This window comes from Lethenteron reissneri, chromosome 16, assembly GCF_015708825.2.
Source record: "Lethenteron reissneri isolate LAM-NWPU_2019-01 chromosome 16, ASM1570882v1, whole genome shotgun sequence".
Classification (NCBI taxonomy): Eukaryota; Metazoa; Chordata; class Hyperoartia; order Petromyzontiformes; family Petromyzontidae; genus Lethenteron; species Lethenteron reissneri.
Window position 1 is genome coordinate 1,105,816 of NC_083794.1, and position 23,787 is coordinate 1,129,602.

General features: G+C 51.6%; 1 protein-coding gene across 1 annotated transcript in view; it reads right to left on the reverse strand.

Moving 5' to 3' along the window:
* Positions 1-10,393, reverse strand: part of LOC133342842 (protocadherin Fat 1-like) — a 98,107-nt gene extending 87,714 nt beyond the window's left edge. The window contains 1 exon segment of the mRNA XM_061552162.1: positions 10,312-10,393. Within this exon segment, the coding sequence (XP_061408146.1) occupies positions 10,312-10,341 (30 nt within the window). The 5' untranslated portion in view covers positions 10,342-10,393.
* Positions 10,394-23,787: the final 13,394 nt, after the last annotated feature.

A 23,787-nucleotide genomic window follows, 5' to 3' on the forward strand; every position in this document is an offset into this window, starting at 1 on the left:
AGTCCGATAGAGCCCCAAAATCCGGGCCGAGTTTTCCCCGTTTGTTACCAGAAGCCACCACACGACCCACCTTTCCCAACCTCTCTTCCCGATTCAGTAAACTACGCAACTGTCTCTTGCAATGCCCTGTTCTAGACTCGAGACATCGCTTACCCCATCTGCTCCCGAATACGTAGCATGCTCAGCATGTGCCGATGCCCAAAAGCCAGAAGCTTTGTAGACCCTTTGTCAGGGTCCAACTAACAGTAACTATGCAACGATATGTATCGTTGCAAACATCCACGTCTTAACAACACAAATATTACCTCTACTTTCGTTCCAAGAGGAACATTACAGAAATTACGATCACAAATCCATCATCAACTACGGGTTGGTAGATGCCATTCGGAAGTGGGGGGGGATTCGGGGATGAGGAATTTGTTTTTAGCGGAGCAGCGACTCGCTTGTGCAAGACGCACACCACCGACACGGCCTCCCCGCTCCCCGCCGTCACCGCCTCCGCCACCACCGCCACGCTCACCGCGCACGGCGTGGCGCTCTGCGGGAGCAGCGGGAGCAGCGGGAGCAGCGTGCGAGCGCACACGCTCCGCTGCCGGTGGGACTCCCCCGTCGGACTCTCACGGTAACACGAAGCGCCGCTTCCTGCGGCACAATAAGTCCATCTCGGGTGTCTCGCCGCCTCGTCCGCTGCCACCGAAGCAGCTCCCACGACGACGACAGCAACCGGCGGCCACTCCTTACGTCGCGGCACGGCCACGGAGCTACGCCGCCGCGGCGCGAGAGAGTTGGTGCCTTTCTGTGCGGAGTTTGAAGGCTCTTCCCCTGTTCTGCGCACGGGTTTCCTCTGGATTTTGCGGCTTCTTTCTCGAGCTAAAACAATCATACGATGTAACTGGCATTGGTGGAAACATCCCAATGCAGAATAGCTAACTGAAAATTAGTCAACTGGGATTTCACATCGCAACATCGCACTGCCCTGCTATGAAAAAACTTGGCAAGGGCTCGCTGAAAAAGAGCCTTGAGCTTAAGTGAGGCTTTCCTGGCTAAACAACCCTAGAATAAATAATAACATGAAGTTACTTGACACGAGAGGTATTTGATCGGCCTAGGCCCGACTTGAAAATTTTCACGTGGGGGGAGATTACGGCAGCAGCGTGGGCCGCCGAATGCACCATGACCATCACCGCGGCTGCGCACACGGCACCTGCGGTTCCAGCGCTGCGGCCGGCCCGTGCAGCCCGCTGAGCGACGCAGAGGACACTCGATCGCGCGCGGTCTCACTGGCGCACCCTCGCTCGCTACACTCCCTCACGCCGCCTCCCCTCTCGAGCCGAGCACCACGGGGGTTGAAGCGCACGCGTTGTTGACACCGAGTAATCTGTGCAGTTGCTGGGCGTGTCAGGCAAAAGAACGTCCACGGTGGGCAACCACGGCGAGTACAGTGGGAGAACCCAAGGACAGGCAGCGAGAGAAGCGAATACCACAGGAATTAGGTACCGTGGATTTTTGGTTTTTAAACAGACTACGAATGTAAAACTACACGCACAGCTTCTCCTCACCAAAATTATCAAGTCCCAGCCTGCCCACTGACGCAGCACAGAGACTGCCACGAGTCCCGGAGCCGTCGGCCCCGGTGACCCGACTTGACCGCGGCGCTGCCACGCAGGCCGAGTTTCTCGTCTCCAAGCCGTTCGCCGAGTGAGATGCGGGCGACCAACAACCTCTCAAGGCGCTCCTTCGCACCAGTTGGGAGGGACGAAACGCATCGCGACGGCACTGCCACCGAACCCCGAGACGGAGCTCGGCGCTTCTCAGGCCTCCGCTTCGCCCGGCCGCCGAGAACGCCGCCGCTGCACGCGGTTGCGCGCTGGCGAAGAGGGCCGGGAGCGGCCGCAGCCTTCGCCGTTCCCACCGGGCCATGCTCGCGGCCGCCACACAGCGGGGAGTGGCGGCGGTGGTGTTACGAGGGCCGAGCGCGTGCCCCACTAGCGCCGCCGCAGCTCCGCTCTGCTCCACGTGAGGGGGGGAGGGGGGCGAAGCTCCCACCCAATGCGCTCGCACATTGCGATTTGTTACAACGAAAGTAACAACAAATAACAAACCCATTCGTCAAGGATTGTTCAAATTAAGTGCGTGGAGAGAAAAAAACCATTACAATTCACGTCACTGTGGTCTGCTGTCGATTGAATCGATTGATAACGGCGTGCGGAGCGCGCGCCAAGCTCGATCTGAACGCCCGAGACGTGAAGGGCGCCCGAGCGCTGCAAGGGTTGAAGCCCCGTCGGGGCCCCAGCCGATAACCCCACTCGGCGCCCTTCCACCCTGCCGCAGCACGGAGGTCAGCTCAACTACCGCTGCAATGCGCACGTTTGCCAGGGAGCCCGTGAGCCAATAATCCCTTTCAATCGTTATTTCGCCCCAAACAGCGAAACCGCCGCAACGGTTTGAAGCGCCGGCTCCGTGAAAGTCCGAGAGCTCGGCGGCACTCATCTTGGCACGGAACCCACGGGAGCCGTGGGAACCGAGGGCGACGGCGCAAAACTGCAGAATGACCACCGCGGTGAAATCGGGCGTGGCACACGCGCTTCGAAATGGGTTATTCACGGCTCATCATCCGCGATCGTGCGCGCCACATTTATAGAAGACGGCACAAAGGAACACCGGAACATGGCCCACGGGAATGAGGCACGGAAGGATCGTGACGACGTCCAGCTGCACGAAACGGAGAGAGCAGCAACAGCGGCGGCGTGAGGCACCGGTGAACGCAGCCACACGCTCCGCAGCGAACCCATCTCTCGCGCAAACACACGTCCCTGGGAGAGTTTGTGCTATTTTTCTATTTTAGATCATGACAATGGTCCGTTGAATATCCAGGAAAGCCTTGCCATGCACAGATATACTTTCACGAATAGGTTCCTACATTCGAAGCTAAAACTATGAAACTAAACTATTTTTTTTATTTTACCAGGTAAGGCCCACTAAGCTATGTAGCTTGATATGATAACTCATCAAAGTGGTTTAATCGTGTAGAAATGTATAACAGCCAAATACTCTAAATGTGGAGGAATAAACCAGAGGACCCAGAGAAAACTCATTGCATGTTCACAGGGAGAGAGACATGCAAACTCCAAACAGACGGGCGTCACGGTCGGAATCAAACCCACAACGTCCTCCATACCAGCCGAGAGAGTTAACATCTCGCGAACAGCGGTGCTACATTCAGATGTGTCAACAATCGAATTCTCAACGTGTTTTGCACGTGGGATGAAAGCCTACGGAACTCGCTCACACGAGATGACAACGTTCAATCACTCCAACTCAGACGAGAACCAATTAGTGCTTGACGCGCGCCTCCTGGCCTTGTGACAGCCCAGCAGGACGGGACTGTGGCAGCTCAAGAGGGAATCTACACGATCCACAAATCCTGCCTCCTAAAGCACCGGCTTATAAACGTTGCACCGCCAAGCCCGAAAGCTGTTAACAGCATCAATTAAGGAAGAACCTTCTGCATTGTAAACGATTCTGCGGTTTAGCCAATGACAACATGATTAAAAACGCGAATCGGATTTAATGCACGTGGGCCAAAACGGAAAAGTGGGAGGGGTGAAGGTAGAGCGTACGGGGGTGAGGGGCGTGGATGGGAAGATGTAGAGGGATTCAAGACGCGGGACGTGCTGGGGCAGCGTGGACATTCGACAGGAGGGAGACGCACGATGGAAGCGGCCGCAGTCTTCACCACAAAACGGTCCGCGCGGTAAACAATACCACTAACAAGCGCAAGCGTGCGGTTCGTCACGCGTCCGCTTACACGCGGCATGGTTTCGCCAAGTTTACGTCGCGTCAGCTGTTAACGCAGGAATCCGGCATTTCGGGCTTTCGGGCTCACAGGGACCCTCCTGCAGTAATACACTCAAACTGAAAGGCAGCATTGGCAGCAGTGTGACCAGAGGACAACGCTCGCTGCCGCCCCTACCGCCCCTGTCGCGCGCGGGGCAGCGTGCGACCGTTTGTGCAGGCGCAACAGCTGGGCCGCCCCTTCAACCGTGCCCAACCGCCGCGGCGCGCACGGCGGATGCCTCGAATTCCTCGCACCGCTCCCCTGCAGCCGGGCCAGGGCTGGCGGCGGCTCCCAGCCATTGACTCTGCGAGCGCGTTCACACGTCGCGAGGCCGAGAAGATCGCGGAGGCCTTTAGCACCGAGGCGTGGCCAGGTTATTCTCGTGCCGCTGCTGCCGCAGCTCGACTATTCTCGGGGAACCCCAGCCGGCACTTGAGAAACCGTTCGGCGCTCGGGCTACCGGCACCGAGAACGTAGTAAACCATCCCCCGCAACCAAAATAACAACTTCGGAAAGAGGAAAAAAACACAAAGGAATAAACGTGTGAAAACTAAAATAGACATTAAACCGAGCCACACCGTGATGAACAGCGTTCGCTACTGATGCATGCGGCGTGTGAATCCAACGAAGACAGCATTCTAGACTCATAGAACTTGTTTTGTAAAGTAACAACTATCACGATTTTGGTCAAACGCACTCATTATACACGTGAATGAAAGGATCCGTGAGAATGGCTGGGCATTAAACACGTTCGTTAGTCCATGTCAATATTACGATTGCGTCTGCCGAATTCGTATAGTATTAGCCATGACCTGTGAATCTTGATAACCACGACGTCTCTTGTGGAGAAAAAGCCGATTGGAATGAGTGGAGGTTTGGGTGGCTGCGGTGAGTGAGGAATGTCCGTGTGGGACACGCAGCCGTCGGGGACCCTCATGAGGTCCACACATTCCGTGGACTTTGCATTGCCCGGTGTCAAAAACAGCAGCGGTAGCAGGGTGGCCGGCTACGCTCGTAAGCCTAACGAGAAACATTAAACCTGTGCTTGCGATTTGCTACAAGTCAATGGCAATATGGGCTATGCGAGAGGAAGGCTTGAATTTGCGTGCATTTCGTTTACGATAGATACCCCGTTTGTTAGCTGTGCAATATTCCTCAAGGATCCAGGCACTCTTACTCTGAAATATTGATATTTTTGTCTTTTGTTCTTGTTGCAGCCGCTGTGCTCACGCACCACTGATCTCTCATGTAAGATAGCCAGGGAAGTGGCGACACGAGATCATACGCGTAACAAATCAAACGCACTCGATGCACTGCCATTTCTGCCGATACTTCATTGTCCAGACCAGCTGGTGTGTCGGGTGCATCACGGCTCCAATCTGCGTACAATCCACAGGCCTGCTCTCGGAGCTGCCGGTCCGTGAGCCGGCACGTGGAAGACAAAGGGGAGTGGCAAAAGTGGCGAGATGTTAGTGACCTTGCCTGGTATACAGGAAGTCGTGGGTTCGATCCTGACTGATGCCTGGATATTTAAAGTTTGCAAGTTCTTCCCTTGTGGTTCGCGTGGATTTTTCTCCGGTTCCTCCAGTTTTTCCCTCTACATTTAGAAACGTGCGTTTAGCATATTTTGCTGCTGTAAATTTCCACATCACGAGCCAATTTCGTCGTGCGATCATTTGTGGCCAGGTCGCTTCTGAAAAAGAGCTACAGGGCTAAGTGGGCCTTACCTAGTAAAATAAAAAAAACTTCACAGTTTAGTTCTTAGTTTAAAAGCAAATTCCACGTATTTTACAGGTCCTGTGAGGATAATCGGCCGAGTTAAGGGCCGGCTGGAATCCCGCTCGCATTCTTTCCGTAGCGAGTGCCGCTTCACCACAGCAGCAGTTGTGACGGCACGGATCTCACGCCGTTAGGCGCTGGCGTTGCCGGTGCCCAGGCCCCACACGGCCACCATCTAAACCAGGGATTGGCAACCAGAATAACAAGGAGATATTTTTTTGTTCAAATTTCTTTGAAAGAAACCTCAATATTTCAAGAGCCACAATGCACTGGTGTGGGTGAATACGATGCAGCGGTCCTTAACACGAAACATCACGAAGCAGTCCTTAAAGAGCCGCGTGCATTTCCAGAGGCTCAGGTTGCTGACCCCTGACCTAAACGAAGCGAGGGCCGATGGGAATTAGGATCAACTGCCCATCTGCTCGAGCCAATTCAAACAGGATAAAACCTCGCATGCGCGTCCGTTTGCTTTCTGCACATATATTGCCCAGCTTAAACCCACACGGGATCCCTCACTTAATTCACGCATGCATTAAGCAGCGGCCCCTTTGTCAATCCAATGCTGAGTGAAGAAAAGCTACCACCCGCACGGGTCAGGTGACGTGGGGGGTAGTTTGACTATACTTTCACCGTGCTGCTGAATTCAGATTGTGAATTGGGGAGCACAGATATTCTAATCTCATGTCCACACCTAATATTCCAGCATTCTCCAGGTGTAGAGTTAGGGGAGTTGCTCGGCCACATGTGGTGGTGCTTGTGATCCGTACGAATTCTTGGGACGTTCCTGGGGTTTCGAACCGGTCTCTCCCTCACAATGATGAGCTCACTGTACAATGGCAAAAGGAGAGCTCAGAGCCACACCGTTGCCCTAGGTTTGGCCTGAAGGTCGGCTGAATGAAAGCACTCGAACAATGCGGAGAATTGTACGCACGTTGATAAGAAGCTGCCCGGGTGTGCGGAATCAAAAGTTTCCTGGCCCCAAGTCACACGATGGGATTCTCAACGGGCAAAGGAGCGGAGTTTGAACAGCCGGTGGAGAGTGACTGGCGGCGACTACGGCCGCCGTGATCGCAGCTGCGGCCTGCAACGGCCACGAGGAGCCGCACCTCACGTCTTCTACCGTCCACGGTGTAACATTGTGTAACACTGTGTAACATTGTATAACGGTGCAACATTGTGTAACATCGTGTAACATTGTGTAACGGTGTAATGTTGTGTAACGGTGTAACATTGTGTAACAGGCTCCTGTAATTAACCAAACATAATTTAAGTGGAATGTGGTGTTGGGAGTTCAGTCAAAACATCTGGGTCCCCCCCCCCCCCGTTTCGGAATTCGAGCTCGCCTCCCGTGCCAGACGGGGCGCCGCGAGGCTGCGTCTTGGCGCGGTGTCCCGTGCCCAGCGTCCACACGAGAACAGCGCTCTCCCGCGGCATGGCACCCAGGCGCTCGCCACCATGCACACGCGTACACGTGTGTGAGTGTGCGTACATGTGTGTGCGTGTGACCAAGTACGCCTGCTACCTATCACCCCACCCCCCCAGATGAATTGTCACAATGAGGTTCCAAATCGGGGTTGCGATTATTTTGTCTCATTGCTATCGCCTCGTTAATATCTTTCTGCTTTTAGTTCACAGCGCTGTTAAAACTTCCCCGGGGCTATAATTTCCATGAGTTGTAAATAATTGGCTGTCGTGTTGCACGATTCGCGAGTGCAGGAAGCGATCTTAATCAATGATGCTGCGATGCATTGCTACACGCTCAGCGCAAGCGCCCCAGGGTTACGTCCACAGTGACACGTCCCTGTTCGCATGTGACCAGATAACCGAGATGAGCTCTGTGCGACACTACGGCCGATCAGCAAACCTCTCTCTGTGCCCTCGTGCAGCAGTGGGCAGCAGCAGGAGAGACCAGCCAAGAGACGGCCACTGTGCAGCAATGTGCGGCGCGCCTCGTTTGGCAAAGCCGCGGCTTCACGTTGTGCACGAGGACATGGCCGCGCTTGGGCTTGGTGAAAGAGCCGACTCAGGCAAGCTCGTCACACGTGGCACGTGTTGGACTTGCTGGCGACACGCTCTTCCGTGCAGCACCGAGGGCTCTGCTGCTTTTTTTGGATGTTTGTTTAATCGCCGCAGGTTTGCATCGCTGTCAATTTAAGCTCCTCGAGTGGAAGCACTTTAGCCGCCGCAAATAATTTCTGTTAACAAACGGAAAGGGGTCAGGGTTCGGCTCTCCACTGACAGCCGCCGATGAACAAGGCAAGGCGCTGGTTGTTGTGAACACGGCAAGGCACTCGTTGTTGTGAACCTGCCATACTGGGCCAGAGTTTTGGGTGCAACTTTGCGACCTGACTGACGTTGGACCAGTATATCCATTTCCGCTCAAAGGTAAAAACCAGCATTGCAGGAGCATAAATGTCTTGTCTCACAAGTTCACTTGACATCCCTGCACCTCGGACAGCGATTGCATGTTTGGCCAATGCGTCACAGCCACAATCGATCACATCCACAGGAAGGGCTCTATCAGCAGTCCGGCACATAAAATACTGCGAACACGTTCCGACTGATGGACGCGAAACTCAAGTCGCATGCGCGCTGCCAGCTTTCATAAAGTTCCGTTTGCAAGCGAGCAGATTAAATAAAGACATAAAATGTAATTGGACAGATGAAGCCGACGATTACTAATGAGCAGCACGTCCCAAGTGACGTACATCAATCTACATTATATCAAAGCACCGCTCCCCCTCCATGAAAAGAGGTCACGGCCATTTTCAGCGATTATTACAGCTAACGAGCACTCGCGATGATCGCGAACAATGCGCGCAGGACAGCGCCGCATTCAACGGCGACGGAGGCGGATGGCCGCCCATTGACTCGCGGCCCCTCTGAGGCCACGATCTTTTGTACGCCTAAACAATGCCACTGATTAACAAAAGCCGGAGGACGGCAGCAAACTGATCTTGCCCCGGCCGCGCCGGAGGGCTTCCACGCGCGAAGGCGTGTAGCCGCAGCCCTGCCCCGACCAGGCACGCGCTCACAACGCGTGTGTGTGTGCACGTGTGTGCGCGTTCACGTGCACAGCGTGCGCACTAGAGCCACCGAATCAGAGGTGGCAACACCGTGCGGAGCTCCCTGGCCCTCGGTCGTTCTGCGTGCACAAAGCTACGTTTATTTACGAGGCTGCGATTGCGACTCTGAGAATCGCGAATGCGCGCCGGGTTGAAACGTTCAGGCTGACCCCTTTGCTTCTCCGTCAAGTTAGCATTGCACAAGAAGCTGAAAGGCGCAGGGAGGAACCAAACGGCATCGCTGCAGATTGGCTACAGATAAGACGGATTGATCTGGCGTACAAAGGCCTGCCGAAGCACAAACTCGGCACTGGCTGGTGCCAGCGACATTGGGGGGGGGGGGGCAAACCTCTGTGGACGGAGCTCGACAATAACGTAATGCCGTTGGGCGCGTGGTGACAGCCACCGTCTAATAGCATGCGGTAGAGGAGCAGCTGATGCGTTTACCGCCCTTCCCCAGCCCGTAGAGGCTGCAATAATATTCGATCATTTCTCGACCTCCTGTCGGAAAGCCTTCGCCTCTCACGGCACTGGAGCCGCTACCGCACCGAAAGCCAAGCGGCTGCTGAACGCAAGCGCAAGCATCACCGTCGCGATCGAGAGAAACAGCTGCGCAACATCGTACCCAAAGCATTGCAACTGTTCATTGGACGCACAAATACACCGCCCAAAGTCCGATTGTAACCAGCGAACGGATGCAGAGCGGGACGCGTTGAGAAATCACGATCCACAGGTTTGCTGTTGACTACCGCACAATCAACTATCGGAAGAGCTGCCGGGGAAATTTTTCAGAAATTTTTGCTCAAATTGAAACCGGCGAAGTTCGCCTTTTCGACGTCTCACGTTTGCTGCCCAAAAAAATCCCCGTCACTCCTTTCCTGAAACACGGTTCCACGGTTATATCGCTGGGACAGCGGAGGCGGCGTACGCTCCCCCCTCACCCTTTGACCCAAGTGTGCACCACCACCAAGTAAACCTTGCTGTGCATTCCAGGAGTCGATGTAATGTTATTTGAAATCGTTACCAGGCCAAAGAAACAACACCGCCCACCCACCCACCCACCCACGCTCCCGACAGAATGTTTCTCTCCTTGCTCAGGGTCAGACCCAACGCAGCAACCTATGCCGCCAAACTAGTTCCCAAATTTCCCCGCCTGTGCCCTTGGGCTCTTGGCGTCTGGCGGTCGTCCTCTCCCACCGTGGCCACCGGCACTCTGTACCACGGCGCGCGTCCTACGGAGGAAATGTTGTCACCTGTACGCACTGTGCCTGCCGTGACGCACAGTTCGGAGACACAGAACGAGTTGAATGAAAACTGATGAGCGCACACAAAAGCACGGGCAGAAGCGTGTTTGAAATTCCACAGAGAGAAAGAGGAACCCATAGATTAGCGGAGAGACGCAGGTTCATGACATCATCGAAACGAGCGGGTCTGGGCAGGTCGCGTCACGGCGTATATGGACGATGGCCCGTGGTAAAGAATAATGCCGGAGCGGCAGGCAAGGAATTGGAGTTGTCATTCTGTTACGTCCGTTGAGGAGATGGAGCGCTAAGATAAGCTTGTTCAGCAGGCGCGAGGTGGATTTCTACATGACAAGGCCAATCAGGGAGGACGGTGACGATTTCCTACTCGTGTATCGACGTGCGTGGTTGTGTCCATCCGCCCGGGTAGAGGAGGCGCCGATGTCAAAGCGAGGTCACGCTCGACCAAAACCGCCACCGTCGCCGCCGTGTCATCGCCATGACGACCGCGAGGCTCACGCGGCCCCCCGCGTGCGCACGGGTGAGGCTCGCGCGCCGGTGAGCACAAACACGCGCCATGTAACCGAGATGCTGTCTATTTAACTAGTTTATTTTACCAGGTGAGGCCCCACTGAGCTATGTAGCACTTCATCAGAAGCGACCTGCCCACACATGATAGCCCAATGGAGTGGCTTATCACGTGGAAAAGAATCGCAGCCAAATACTTAAAATTCAGGTTTCTAAATGTGGAGGAGAAAAACTGGAAGACCCAGAGAACAATCCACGCGCAACACGGGAGAACACGCAAACTCCAAATATACAGCAGGCGCCAGGGTCGGGATCACACCCACGACCTCCTGTATACCAGGCGAGGTAGTCAACATCTCCCCACCCTGGGATCACACCCACGACCTCCTGTATACCAGGCGAGGTAGTCAACATCTCCCCACCCTGGGATCACACCCACGACCTCCTGTATACCAGGCGAGGTAGTCAACATCTCCCCACCCTGGGATCACACCCACGACCTCCTGTATACCAGGCGAGGTAGTCAACATCTCCCCACCCTGGGATCACACCCACGACCTCCTGTATACCAGGCGAGGTAGTCAACATCTCCCAGCCACCGCAGCGCAGCTCTATGGCGGCGACCTGGGTTGGGGAGAAGATTTGGGCTGGAACGTTGCGTTTCCACTCGGCGCGACGAATAGCAGCAACGCCGAGCGAGCGGGGCTCATCGTTCTGTCGGCGCGCTCCGGAGCAGCGGCCTAGGGCAAATGTGGGGCGGTCTCTGATGGCGGCTACCAACAGCGCGTTCACTTGAGGCATCGCTCAATCAGGTCTAGGTGGAGGGGGGGGGGGGGTGTTACATGGCAATCCTATGGGACTTCGTCTGTTCTTGGTCCAAGTCGGCTGGGGAACTGGAATGAATCACCATCGTGGGCACGCAGGCACGCGTGGCGGCGCATCCATGCAGAATCCCACCAACCGCTCGCTAAATATGCGAGCGTCCTGTGTGTGGGCAATCCCGTGCAGTGGGAGGCAGACTGAACCGAAAAAGGTCCCACAGATATGGCTGCTCGACTCGAGCTATAAGTGTCCCGAACCTTGCATCGTCTCTGGTGCAGGCCAATCAGCTTCAATGACAATGCATAGATTATCAGAGCCTGTTTGATTGCATGTTTTGCCAGAAGCGTGTGTGGTTAATGCAGACTTGGTGCCTTGCAACAAGGTATCTATTTTTGTGTTTGAACACCTCCTGAACCCCTCTTCCCGTCCGCTCCAAAGAGCATGGTATGCGACCCCTCGACGCACCTTAATAAGAGATCTAGCCGCGTGTTTACATCTCTTTCACAGCGGTGTGTAAGCTATGGGTCTCCAATTTGCTCTCAGTCTTGCAAAGCCTCGTTCTGTCGAAAGGTCATTCCACTTGATGTTACCAATGCATTTCTGGAGCCCTCTGCCCAGCAACATGGATAGTACACAGACGTTTACTCTCCTGGCCTGTATTAGTTGTGTGCTCCAGGGATAGAACATTCTCATTCTTGCTCATCTTGAACCAGCTGAGATTATTCTCAACGACCACTTTTCAAACCTTTCCACGCCCTAGTCCCCATCACAACTCTCTCATGGCGGCCTTACCACCGACAAAGCACTGCCCTCGCATTTGGCGCTTCCCCGTGAACTTTTGGCGGACGTGTGACATTTTTTGAGTTCAACAAACTTCGTTAAAAAAATTAACCCGTAAAAACAAAGTTTTTCACTATAAATCCTTTATATGCGTGGCATCGGTTTTATTTTATTATTCATTTCTGTTTTTCTTGAGTAAGAGTTTCATTTTTATCACATTGGAATTTTAAATAAAATATGAATTTTTTTTTTCCTATAAAGTGGAAAATTTTGGAAAAATTTTTCACGAAAATAAATTGTCACGCACAACGAGTCTGTGTGCAAAATGTCAGCTCGATTGGATCACGGGAAGTGGGTTAAAAAACGACCGAAAGATTTGCACGGTCGTAAGCGCGCAAGCAAGCAAGTGAACTTAATATAAAGGATTTAAAAAGAGATCGCTCCGGACCATGCAAGCGTTACTTTTATTAAAAGGAGGTCAGAACTAAGTGCAAGCAAAAATTGTGAAAAACATCCGGCCGGATCAAAAGAGCGCGAGTGTGAACTGTGAGCATCGCTTTTATTGGCGGTGATAAGAGGGGGGGGGGGGGGGGGAGCCCTGTGAAGACTGTTGAGGGGCGTGGGAGGCTGCGTCTCTCTGTAGGCAGTGGGGGGGGGAAGCCGAGCAAACAAGGACACCAACTGTGGGCCACCACCGCGCCCAGCAGGGGCACGGGCAGCACCAGCAATAAAACGCGTCCGTGGGCCCCGATGGCCCAACGGCATTCGGCCAAAGCGGAAACTTCCACGTGACTCTCGTGGGGAACAGTCCATCAACAGGGCAACACTCGCGGTGTCTCACTCGGTGGTGCCGAGAGACGAGCGATAGGGAGAGCTGACCCTCCCGTTGCTTTACTTCACGAGCCGTTCCAGCCAATAAACCAGAGCACCAGGGCCACACAATTCATAAAGCAAACATTAGATTTCCGGCAGATCTGCACAGTAAAAAATGAGCAACCCAAGCGGACAACTGAACTTAATAAGCGACTCTACAAGTCTACACTCAAATACAGTTGGAATAATAAGCGAAGGCCGAGTTCCCTTAAACCAACAGTCGGTGACATTCCTCTCAACCACCACGTTAACCGTTCCCCCACCCACACTCTATAGAGCACTACAGCCATGACCCCCCCCCCCCCCCTCTTCAGCAGCGGAATAATCCCAGGTGAAACCGAGAAGCCTGGGGAACAAAAAAATAATCAGGAAATTCTGGTGCCACGATTCGTTTTTTCCAAAGACGGGTGACGACGACACAGACACAAAAACTGCCAGCGCCGCCACGCACCGCCCAGGCGGGAGCGAGAACATTTAGCGTTTCCATGGCTTTCTATTGGCACCGTTTAGACACCCTACATTTATGAGGCACATTTAGGCTAACAAAGGCGAAGCGAATGGGAGCAGCACACTGACCCAGGCTTGGGCAGAGTCCCCCCGCGCACCCAGACGGACGGCAGCACCACACAAAGGGGCCTCTTCCACGCGCAGCGGGCAAGCCCCGTTAGGCCAGACACATGCCGCACCTGGCCAGGTGACGGCCCCCCCTCCCCCTTCCTGTTTTACTTTGACCCAAAACGGCCGGACAACAATACGCCCGGGGCCAAGTCGCCGCTCTCCTCTGTCGTTAAGGTCCCGAGCGAATGTCATGGCGAATTTTTTTCTCGTCACCAAACAAGCCACCCAACCCCACCAGAGGCTGGCCGTGGCAGCCGCGGTCGACCACACAAACGCGGGGATCAACGAGCCCGTGCGCGCGCCCATCCGCAGCACCCCCCCCCCAGCCCCGCACCCCCGGGGTCTCCAGTTGGGAACCCCTGCAACGACCGTTCCCGTGTTTAAATCGACTGCAAAGCAACCTTCCTTGAAGACGCGAATGCTCGCAATGCCTCGCCCGTGCACAGCACCCCAGAGCGGGTTCGAACATTCTCAACTATTTTTGTTATTTTACCAGTTGAGGCCCACTGACCGTATAGCTCATTTTCAGAAGTGACCTAGACACAAATGCTAGCTCAAACGAAGTGGCTGATCACATGGAAATGTATAGCAGCCAAATACTCGAAAAGCATGTTTTATAAGTCTGGAGGGAAAAACTGGAGGCGGAGAAAAATCCACGCAACCACAGTAAGGAGAACACGCAAACTCCAAATTCAGAGGCGAACCAACGACCTCCTGTATACCAGGCGAGGTAGTTAACATTTTGCCACCGTGGTGCACGATGTGGGGGGGGGGGGGGGAAGAGGCGTTTCCTCCTAAGGTTTTATGTCCTTTTGGTTTAAAGGGCAATAAAGTTAATGTGTAATCTGTACCCGAAACATGGCCACCCTCTTTCACAGCTGTGGGTCTAAGTCCACGGCTGCGTGGAATGTGCAGTGCCCACACACGCCGCCTTCGCTTCCGCCGCCTCCGGCCTCCTCCACCACTCAAGGTCACCCCGATCAGGCCGGGCAGCGCCCCTTCGGCGACGTTCGCCGTTTGAAACTCCGCGCGGGGGAAACGCCGACCCAACGTCGTCAACGCGGATCCCGCGGCATCTCGCGATCGCTTTGCCAGCCACAGGCGGCGAGTGCCACACCGTTCGCCGCTCGGCACGCATCGCTGCCCGAACACCCGAGCCTCGCATCAGTAAATGACGCCAATTATAAAGCGCTAATCTTCTTCGCTTTGTAGCAACACAGCCTCGGAGCCGGGCTCTTCAAAAGGCCGTCGGCGGCGGCTTGTTGACCACCTGTCGGCTACCTTCATTGATAATAAAAAAAAACACCTGCGGATAACAAGGACGGCTCTGCAGCTCAGCGAGAACGCCGCGTGGCGGAGGGCGGCTTCAAAGTCCGTGTGTGATCGAGTGCCGAGCGACCCCGCGAGGGGCCCTCATCGCCGAGCACCGCGATTTTATCCGCGTTTATTTTCATGAGAACACCAAAAAGAAGAGAGCCCCCCCCTGGGTGGTTTGTTTCCACCTATAAATAGGCCCTGCCTGATTCATCACCGCTTTTTTTTTGTCTCGCTCCTCTGCGACCGTGGTTATCAACAATTTATAACGGCTCTGCTCAAAATCTGCAATCCGGCGTGCTCGCCGCTCATTGCGGCACACGAGATGAAACGCAAGCTATTCTCAGTGAGAGTAAGAGTGATAATTGGCATTTAATTATATCGTGGGAGCATATATCTATAATTATGCTGTATTCATCCGACTCATTTTAAATTCACGTCTCAACGTAGCTTGGGATAAAGTATAGATTATGTACGTAGCTTGGGACAACGTATAGAATAATTAATAATTTATGCAGCGGATAAATTGTAAAATATTAACATAGCTTGGGGTGAAGTTTAGAATAATTTAGAATTCCTACTGCAGATAAATTGTAAAATATTAACACAGCTTGGGATAAAGTTTAGAATAATTTATCATTTGTGCGAGCAGAGCAGCCCTTCGATTAGCACGGTTGGCTACGTTCGCTGCGAAAGAAGTTCGACACGTCGCACACGTACAAACACTACAGAGTGCGAGGGTTAAAGAGCGGCGGTGTGCATTGCCAATCAGGCGTCACCGCGCGCTCACGTCCCCCGCCCCCCCCCAACATCCACTGGTGCCCGAGTGGCCACGCGGCCCGGCGGCGGCTCCGCGATAAGCGGCGAGCGCGCTTCACGGAGGTTGGAGGGCAGCGGCCGCCCTGGGTTATTACCGCGGGTGGAAGAGCCGTCGTAATAATACCGCACACGTCGTCCGCTTTCAGTGGCCGTTGTCAATCAAATCGTTATTTGACGTGGCCACTATCGCCTTCATTAGCGCAGGCATCTGCACACATTACAGCAGAACGGGAACGGCACATTGTTGTGTGCCAGCGTCAGAGTCCAAATTTGTATTTTACAAATAATTACCCAGAGAATAACTCGATTTGGAATTATAGGTGGCATTCATCGCCCCCTATTGACAGACTAATGCCCCAGGTCATCTGGTGAAACAAGATAAGCTGAGAACTTGAAAGTGCAGCCCCTATTATTATTCAATTGCCCCAGCGCACTCCCGGGCACAGAAACGAGATGCGGGAGGGGCTAGCCCCTCGCGCTGACACCAGGTGCAGAGGCTCCGTCATTAATTGGATTCTAATATTCTAGCCTCAAACACACAACCACGCCATTTCATTGTGGTTATACCCCCATTGAGAAGGTGCTTCCGCATTCAACATGAATAATGTGACTCACTTTACCTTTGATACGTGGCGTTAAAGCATCTCACGCTACGTAAGAGAACACAATTGCTGAACCGTCATGTGTGCAGAAGACACCCAAACACAAAACCACAGCTGCTTAAAAAAAAAAACCCCATATTGAGACAGACGGCACATTTACAGCGCACACACACACACCCCGTGTGCATTGTAACCTCAGCCAACATTGCGGTCAATCATTTACACATAAACGGCTGCTGCAATCAAACTTAAACTCTGCATTCTCTTTTTTTCTGGGGCAGAGACAAGCGCTCATGGGCAGAGGCTGCCGCTGGCCCTGGGCAGGATGTGGTCGGCACGGGGAGCCAGGCGGATCTCGCTCTTAAATCGAAGCCTCTGACGAAGATGATCACGATTGATAATGTATGTATTGCATGTGTGCATGTTGAACGTCTTTCGTGCCGTACGTAGACGACCGTGCTAATCAGAGGTGCGGGGAAAAGGACAACAAACTAAACACTAAAAGCAGTTCTAAAGAAATTAGTTTTCAATCTCGATGATTTAAGCGCATAGTTCCAGTGGCTTCCGAATATCGGAAGGAAGAGCGTTCCAGACGGCCACAAGCGCATCCGAAGGCGCGCGTTGCGGTGACCGTCTTTGTTCGATGGTCAGCCAAAATTAAAATCTACTGCCACGTGAGCTTGGGAATTGCAGCCAGTATCCAGAGCACTTGCTAATATCCTGACAAATAAAGACGGTCACTGGATCGCGCACTTTCAGATTGAAAAGTCATTTCTTTAAAGCGGCTTTTTGTGCTTAGTTCGTTGTCCTTCCACCGCACCTCCGATTAGCGTGGTTCGCTACATACGGTGCAGAAGAAGTTCAACATACATACATATGACCAGACATCTCATTTAAAAATTAACTCAATATCAAATGCAATGTTTCATGGGTCACCTCTCAGATCCTCCTTAAATATGTGAAGCTGATGCAGAGTCCTGGTTCCCTCTAGAATACCGAATGTTTACTTCCCATGCCTCATCTCCATCGCTGGTTCTAAGCCAGCGCATAATGAGTGCCACCAGCTCGCGTGGCCAGCAGCCTGAATAATAATACGATCGCTCTCAATTAAGGCGACGATCATGACAGGGTCTGTTTTGTTTAAAAATAAATTGACGGAGCGGAAGGGCGTTGGGGGTGGGGAACTCTATAACTCACGGAAAGGTCACGGAGGAGAAAGGTGGACGATGCCCCACCACACAACTGATCCTTATGGCGGTACCTCGGGGTACTAAATAAGACTAAATGGCCGAGGCAATTAAATATTTTATTTCTGGACACTATTTTTTCCAGGGGTGTAGTTAACTTCGCGAATGGGGTACCAATCAATCCGAAATCAGTGCCACTCCGTGATGTCGAAACGCCAAACATTAGCATAAAAAATCCGTTATCGAAAATTTTAACTTTGAATAGTGCATCGTGTACAGCTCGTCGAGATGAGTCGATTGCCGCATCGTCGACCATCAACAGACCAAAAGTGACTGCATCACGGACATTGTGCGAGAGCCGCGGTACTATGGTACCTCGGGGTACCGCCTTAAGGTTCAAATTACCGCTTTAAAAGGTAAAAAATTAAACATCAACCGACGATTTTTGTCAATAAAATCCGGACCCTTACTCAATTAAAATATTTTAGCTGCATATTGTATATTACAATTACGTGCATTTATTTGTTTAAGTTACCGTTGCAAATTTGGCTCGGATCCCTTCATCTGCACGGATTGCATTGCGTTATCATTCCCAGCGCAATCCACTGTAAATGCCTCCATGATGCCTGCTTCTACACAGCGATGCCTGCTTCTACACAGCGATGCCTGCTTCTACACAGCGATGCCTGTTTCTACACAGCGATGCCTGTTTCTACACAGCCATGCCTGCTTCTACACAGCCATGCCTGCTTCTACACAGCCATGCCTGCTTCTACACAGCGATGCCTGCTTCTACACAGCGATGCCTGCTTCTACACAGCGATGCCTGTTTCTACACAGCGATGCCTGTTTCTACACAGCCATGCCTGCTTCTACACAGCGATGCCTGCTTCTACACAGCGATGCCTGTTTCTACACAGCGATGCCTGTTTCTACACAGCCATGCCTGCTTCTACACAGCCATGCCTGCTTCTACACAGCGATGCCTGCTTCTACACAGCGATGCCTGTTTCTACACAGCCATGCCTGCTTCTACACAGCGATGCCTGCTTATGCACAGCCATGCCTGTGTATCTAAGCCTGTATCTACGCAGGTGTCCCTCGGCCCCCCAATAGCATGAATTTGCAGTTACGCGATGCATCTTTTGGTGACACAATTCACACTTACGCGACGCGTTTCACAGTTACGCACTCAAGAAAAAACCTAAAGAATTGTTAAATGAAATGTTTAAGTATATCTTCAATTATAAACATTAAAAGTAAAAAAACGTGTCAGGTTAACCAACTAGAATCTCAATCTGATGGCGTCAACGCATCATGGCAGCCCCCAGTGTCACGGGCCGGGCGTAGCCATCTTGGATCTGAATTGAATAAGCCCTGAAGGTGATCGTATTACGTAGTCTTTGTAAGTAGTCATCTTTTTAATATTATTTATACTTTTTTGTGATTAAACTCATTAAATATATTTTTATGTGAATAAAACTATTATCATTAAGTATTTAATATAAGTGTATTTTGTGAATCCAGGGCTAAACTAAGTAAATTAAATACTACATTTTTCTTCGGTAATGTACAATGTCTATGGGAAAATAGGTTCCATGCAGCGCGATTCGACTTACGCGCTGCTTTTCAGGAACACATGTCGCGCGTTATGCGAGGGACGCCTGTACTGTGCCGTATTTAAAACTAAAACATATTTTAGCCGAGAGATACAATCACCATTTCCACACCACATGATTAATAATCCCATTGGCAGTCCCAAACATGTTCGAACACTTTGGGTATGATGGACAGGACAGTAGATTTGCGGCAAAAATTACACGCGAAGCGATCGTACGGCAATGGTACACTCAGCAGGACGCTGCCACACACACACATTGATCTGTGCGAGGACTTCGTACTGTCGAGGAGCAGCGCACACGCACCAACGTGAGGACGTACGCAACACCACAGTAGCGCTTCCACGTGTGCGTGTATACACTCAAACCCGCCGAAAACTCTGCCTAAAATGTGTTTCACTTATTTATTTACACACCGAGAAAAAGATGGACCAAAAAGAGCTCTTTAGGCTTGAAAATGGCACCTTCACATGTTTCTACTGCACTCATGGCATCATCACCTCAATGTCGTTGGTTTTTCTTTTAAATGGGACTTGAGAAAAAGAGTGAAATGTCAGCCACAATGCCACGTAAATGTATCGAAACAAGACCCTGTGTGTGCATCCGACTATGGGTTCAAGTCGGAATGGTTGGGATTGTGATCTGGGATGTGGCCTAATGGACTCATTTCTCTGTTGTGATCACTTTTTTGTATCGTTTGTGCCTTTTGTTTTGATGCCATTTCTTTATTAGCTTTATTATTAAATGTTGATTGCAGTAGGGTTTTTATTGCTTGGAAGCAGCTGTATCTAGGTATTGGTCTTCATGTATAATTACTGTACAGCGTTATGGGATGCAATTGACATGAATGACGCTATATAAAATGAAAGTATGATGATGATTATTACAAGTGTAATTTGTTCTGATGTGGGGCACTTTAACCCGAGACTTGCACAAAATGACCGTTTAAAAATCTGCAAGACTTCACACAGAACAAGCCACAATTTCCCTTAACCGCCTCGACATTTTAAAGCAACCCTTTGATCCTGTTTCATAAAGCACCCGAGCAACAACAAACAGGCACTCTGCACATTACGTCGAATTAACATCAGTTAAACAATTACTCCAATTGCATAGCTAAACAAGCAGGGTCCCCCTTTGTGTTGAGCAACGAACTTTGTAGTAGCCCAGTAGAGACACAAGCCCATATTTATGATAATGAAGAATGCAACTCGGTTGGATGTGTAAGTAATTTGCCACGACAGCACCTTTGGAGAAATTTCAGTTTTCACGACCCACGGGAAACGTGACGAAGTTTCCAACCGGGAAACCCGTTTAAGGACGTTATATTTGGATTAAAAATACCCGATTCGTTTTTTTTGGTCAAAGTTCAGTTTATTTTATTTTTTGACCAAAGGTGATTTGAAGAAGGCACTCTCCCGCACGGCCGCCTCCACTCCTCTACACCGGGAGGGCCCCGTGGGGATGGCACAGGGAGGCACTTGCACACCAGGACGCGCCCGAGCGGGGCACGCAATGCCCGGTGGCGTCTACATACACACAGAGGCTTCCACAACGATGGGAACGGTGCCCTCACATGCGTTGTATTTTCAAGCAGTGTTTGTGTGAATTTCTTAGGGCACCAATTAACTGAAAGATGCAGTTTCAATGGACACATGACCCTTTCCTGCAAGCGTCTCCGTCAGTTTCGGAGATAGGGCACGAGAAGATCACAGTTCTCGATTGCTCTCTTTAACCCATATATTGCTTTTGTTTCTCGCTCGCTAACATACGGCAACTTCAAACACAGGCAGATGCTCTCCCTTACCGTGGCAGGCTACCACGCAACGGGACCAAGTTCTATCTTTCCAGAAGCAGTGTGCGCAAAATCCTTCAGGGAATCTCTGCGTGCACAACGTGTCTGCGACGGCGGCAGCAGCAGCAGCGACGAACAAGCCCCGAGTGTGACCACAGCGGTCGCTGCCATGTAGGGAGTGGCAACAGTTCACTGCCGTGGGAATCGTTCTCTCACACTCGCACATACCAATCCAGCCAACGCTGCGCCACGCACGCGTACAGAACTAAAGCGGCATACATGCTGCAGCGTGAAGACCGCTCAGCACCATTGCCACGTTGATATGCAGCTCGCCATAAACTTCCTCAATGATTTGAGGGATTATAATCTAAGACCGGTGGATTATACGCAAAGACGAGTGGATTATAATCAAAAACAGATGAGGGACATTCTGGCCACCAGCTGGATTCTCTGTCAGTCTGCGTAAGGAGGTTACGATGCCAGGCAAAGTGATCATCTGCTGTAATCTTCAGATGAGCACAAACCTATCAACAATCATAATGAATTAAAACCCAAAGACCATTCTGAGATTCGTGCATTCAAACGCTCTACGTACTTACCTAAAATGCCTAAATGCATTTTGTTTACAAGCTACTCAATGATAACATGGCCAAGTGTTGGCATGACACAATAAAGCTTTAACTCTTGACAAAAAAAAAGTCAAGAGATATTTGAGGTCTGCAAGGAAACCACGATGACAGGAGGGCTTAATGCCTCATTCAAACACATAAATTATGAACTTTCAGCATATTATAATGAACCTCACGTATGTTTTAACCGGGAGGAATGTGCAGTGGAAACAGCGCGGTACAATGTGGACAGATAACGAGCGTCGTCAAGCCTGGAGATAAACGGCGGCCACATCCATCTCACAGAGAGAGCGAGTCGTTGATGAGCGGAGAGCTCTCGGCACAAAAACCAGGCGCATTGCAAGCAAGCAGACCACCCAGGTGGCGCAGGTAGCAACAAAAAACAGACGCATGCCACTATGTGTTATGCACGGCCCACGGGAAGGACGGGGCCTGCAAACAGACTTAAAGTGGGGTTTCTCTAAAGCAAATAACTCCACAGCCGCTTACTCTGAAGACAGCAAGTGTGCCTATGCAAGCAAGTTTCCCATGGCACGGAGAGCAGCTCTGACTGGCAGAGCCATGGGAAGGCCCACGGAGCTGTTGCAGTCTTTTTCAGAAGTGACCTGGCCATAAATGATAGTTCAACGAAATGGCTTGTCATATGCAAATGTATAGCAGCCAAATAGATTCTAAATGCGGAGGGCAAAACTGGAGGACTTGGAGAAAAATCCACGTAACCACGGGGAGAGCATTGCAACTCCAAATATACAGGGGTCAGGGTCAGGATCCAACCCTCGACCTCCTCCATATCAGGCGCGGTAGTTAACATCTCGCCACCGTGGACCTTGTCAAGAGAGTCCTGCTCAGCAGAGTATTTGGCCACTGCAACATTAGTCCATGGGGCAGAGCTGAAATTAGTACCACTCGAGGTAGCGAAATGCGAGTCCCATCGATATATTTACATGGTTAATACGAGTGGTTTAATTGATAACTCCACTCATCACAAATACTTGCCACATAATTCACCGTTATTGGCCATATTAAGAAATTGTAGCCGCGAAAGTGATACCAGCTCAGGTGGTTCTAACAAATAAAATAGCTGGTCTCATGGTCCATATCTCGAGTACTATCCGAGGTCCTGCATAGACACTCGGACAATTGTGTGCATAGTGCAGAAGTTAGGGAGCACATCTGAGGTCGACACTATGCCACGTCTCGCACTGCGGTGTCATCAAAACCGAGAACTTCAACATTATCAAGTCCTCTGTAACCGAATGACCTAGACACGCATGAAAATACAGTACGTGTCTTTTCAAGACATTTAAAAAGGCAAGTGAACGAGGTTATTGGCTCAACGCGTGCACACGCCAGGCTCTCGCTGGCTTCTCACGACTGCACCGTCTCACGCTATGCCCTGTGGCAGTGTGCACAAGTAAACTCTTGCTGTATATAAATAGAAGTTGTCTATATTAACACCCGGTCATATCTGTCCACATTTTACTTGAGCGCCGCGTGAAATCCGCGGGTGCCCTTTCTCTCAAGCCTGTGCTCAAGAGCACCGGAGCCAACAGCTGATGGATTCCCTCTTCTCCCACGCGCAACAGACGCGATGGCATGGACACACATCACCCTGATGCACACAGCCACACAACATCACGACGCACACAGCCACACAACATCACCCTGATGCACACAGCCACACAACATCACGACGCACACAGCCACACATCACCACGACGCACACAGCCACACATCACCACGACGCACACAGCCACACAACACACACAGACACACAATGCACACAACACACACACACACACGATGCACACGAGTATGGAGTGTGATAAGCGCCCGAATACGCGCGCTACCTTGGGCCACACACGGAGATATAACAGGATGAGAAAATATTCAATTGGTATAATACACAGCAGCAGCAATCGCTTGGACTGTCAAAACCTGACAGGGCCCTCCTGAAAAAGAGAGTCGTGAGACTCAGCGAGGCACAATAACACACACACAGTAGTACCGGTTACAGAGAGAGACACGGCCACAGGCACGTATAGAGAGTAGAACACGTCTGAACCTCTTTAGACAGCACACACACACTATAAGACCTGCACAGGAACACACAAGTGTTGTACAGACATTGGCAAAACGTAGTGAAAATAAAAACTCCAGTAACAAGTGTCCGTGAATTCACATCGGCCGAAACTCTACACCAGCAGGCAAGTGGAAGAATCCAAGCCACGTCTCAAGCCCACGTCTCAAGCCACGCCGGCCGTGAGGAATGGAGGAG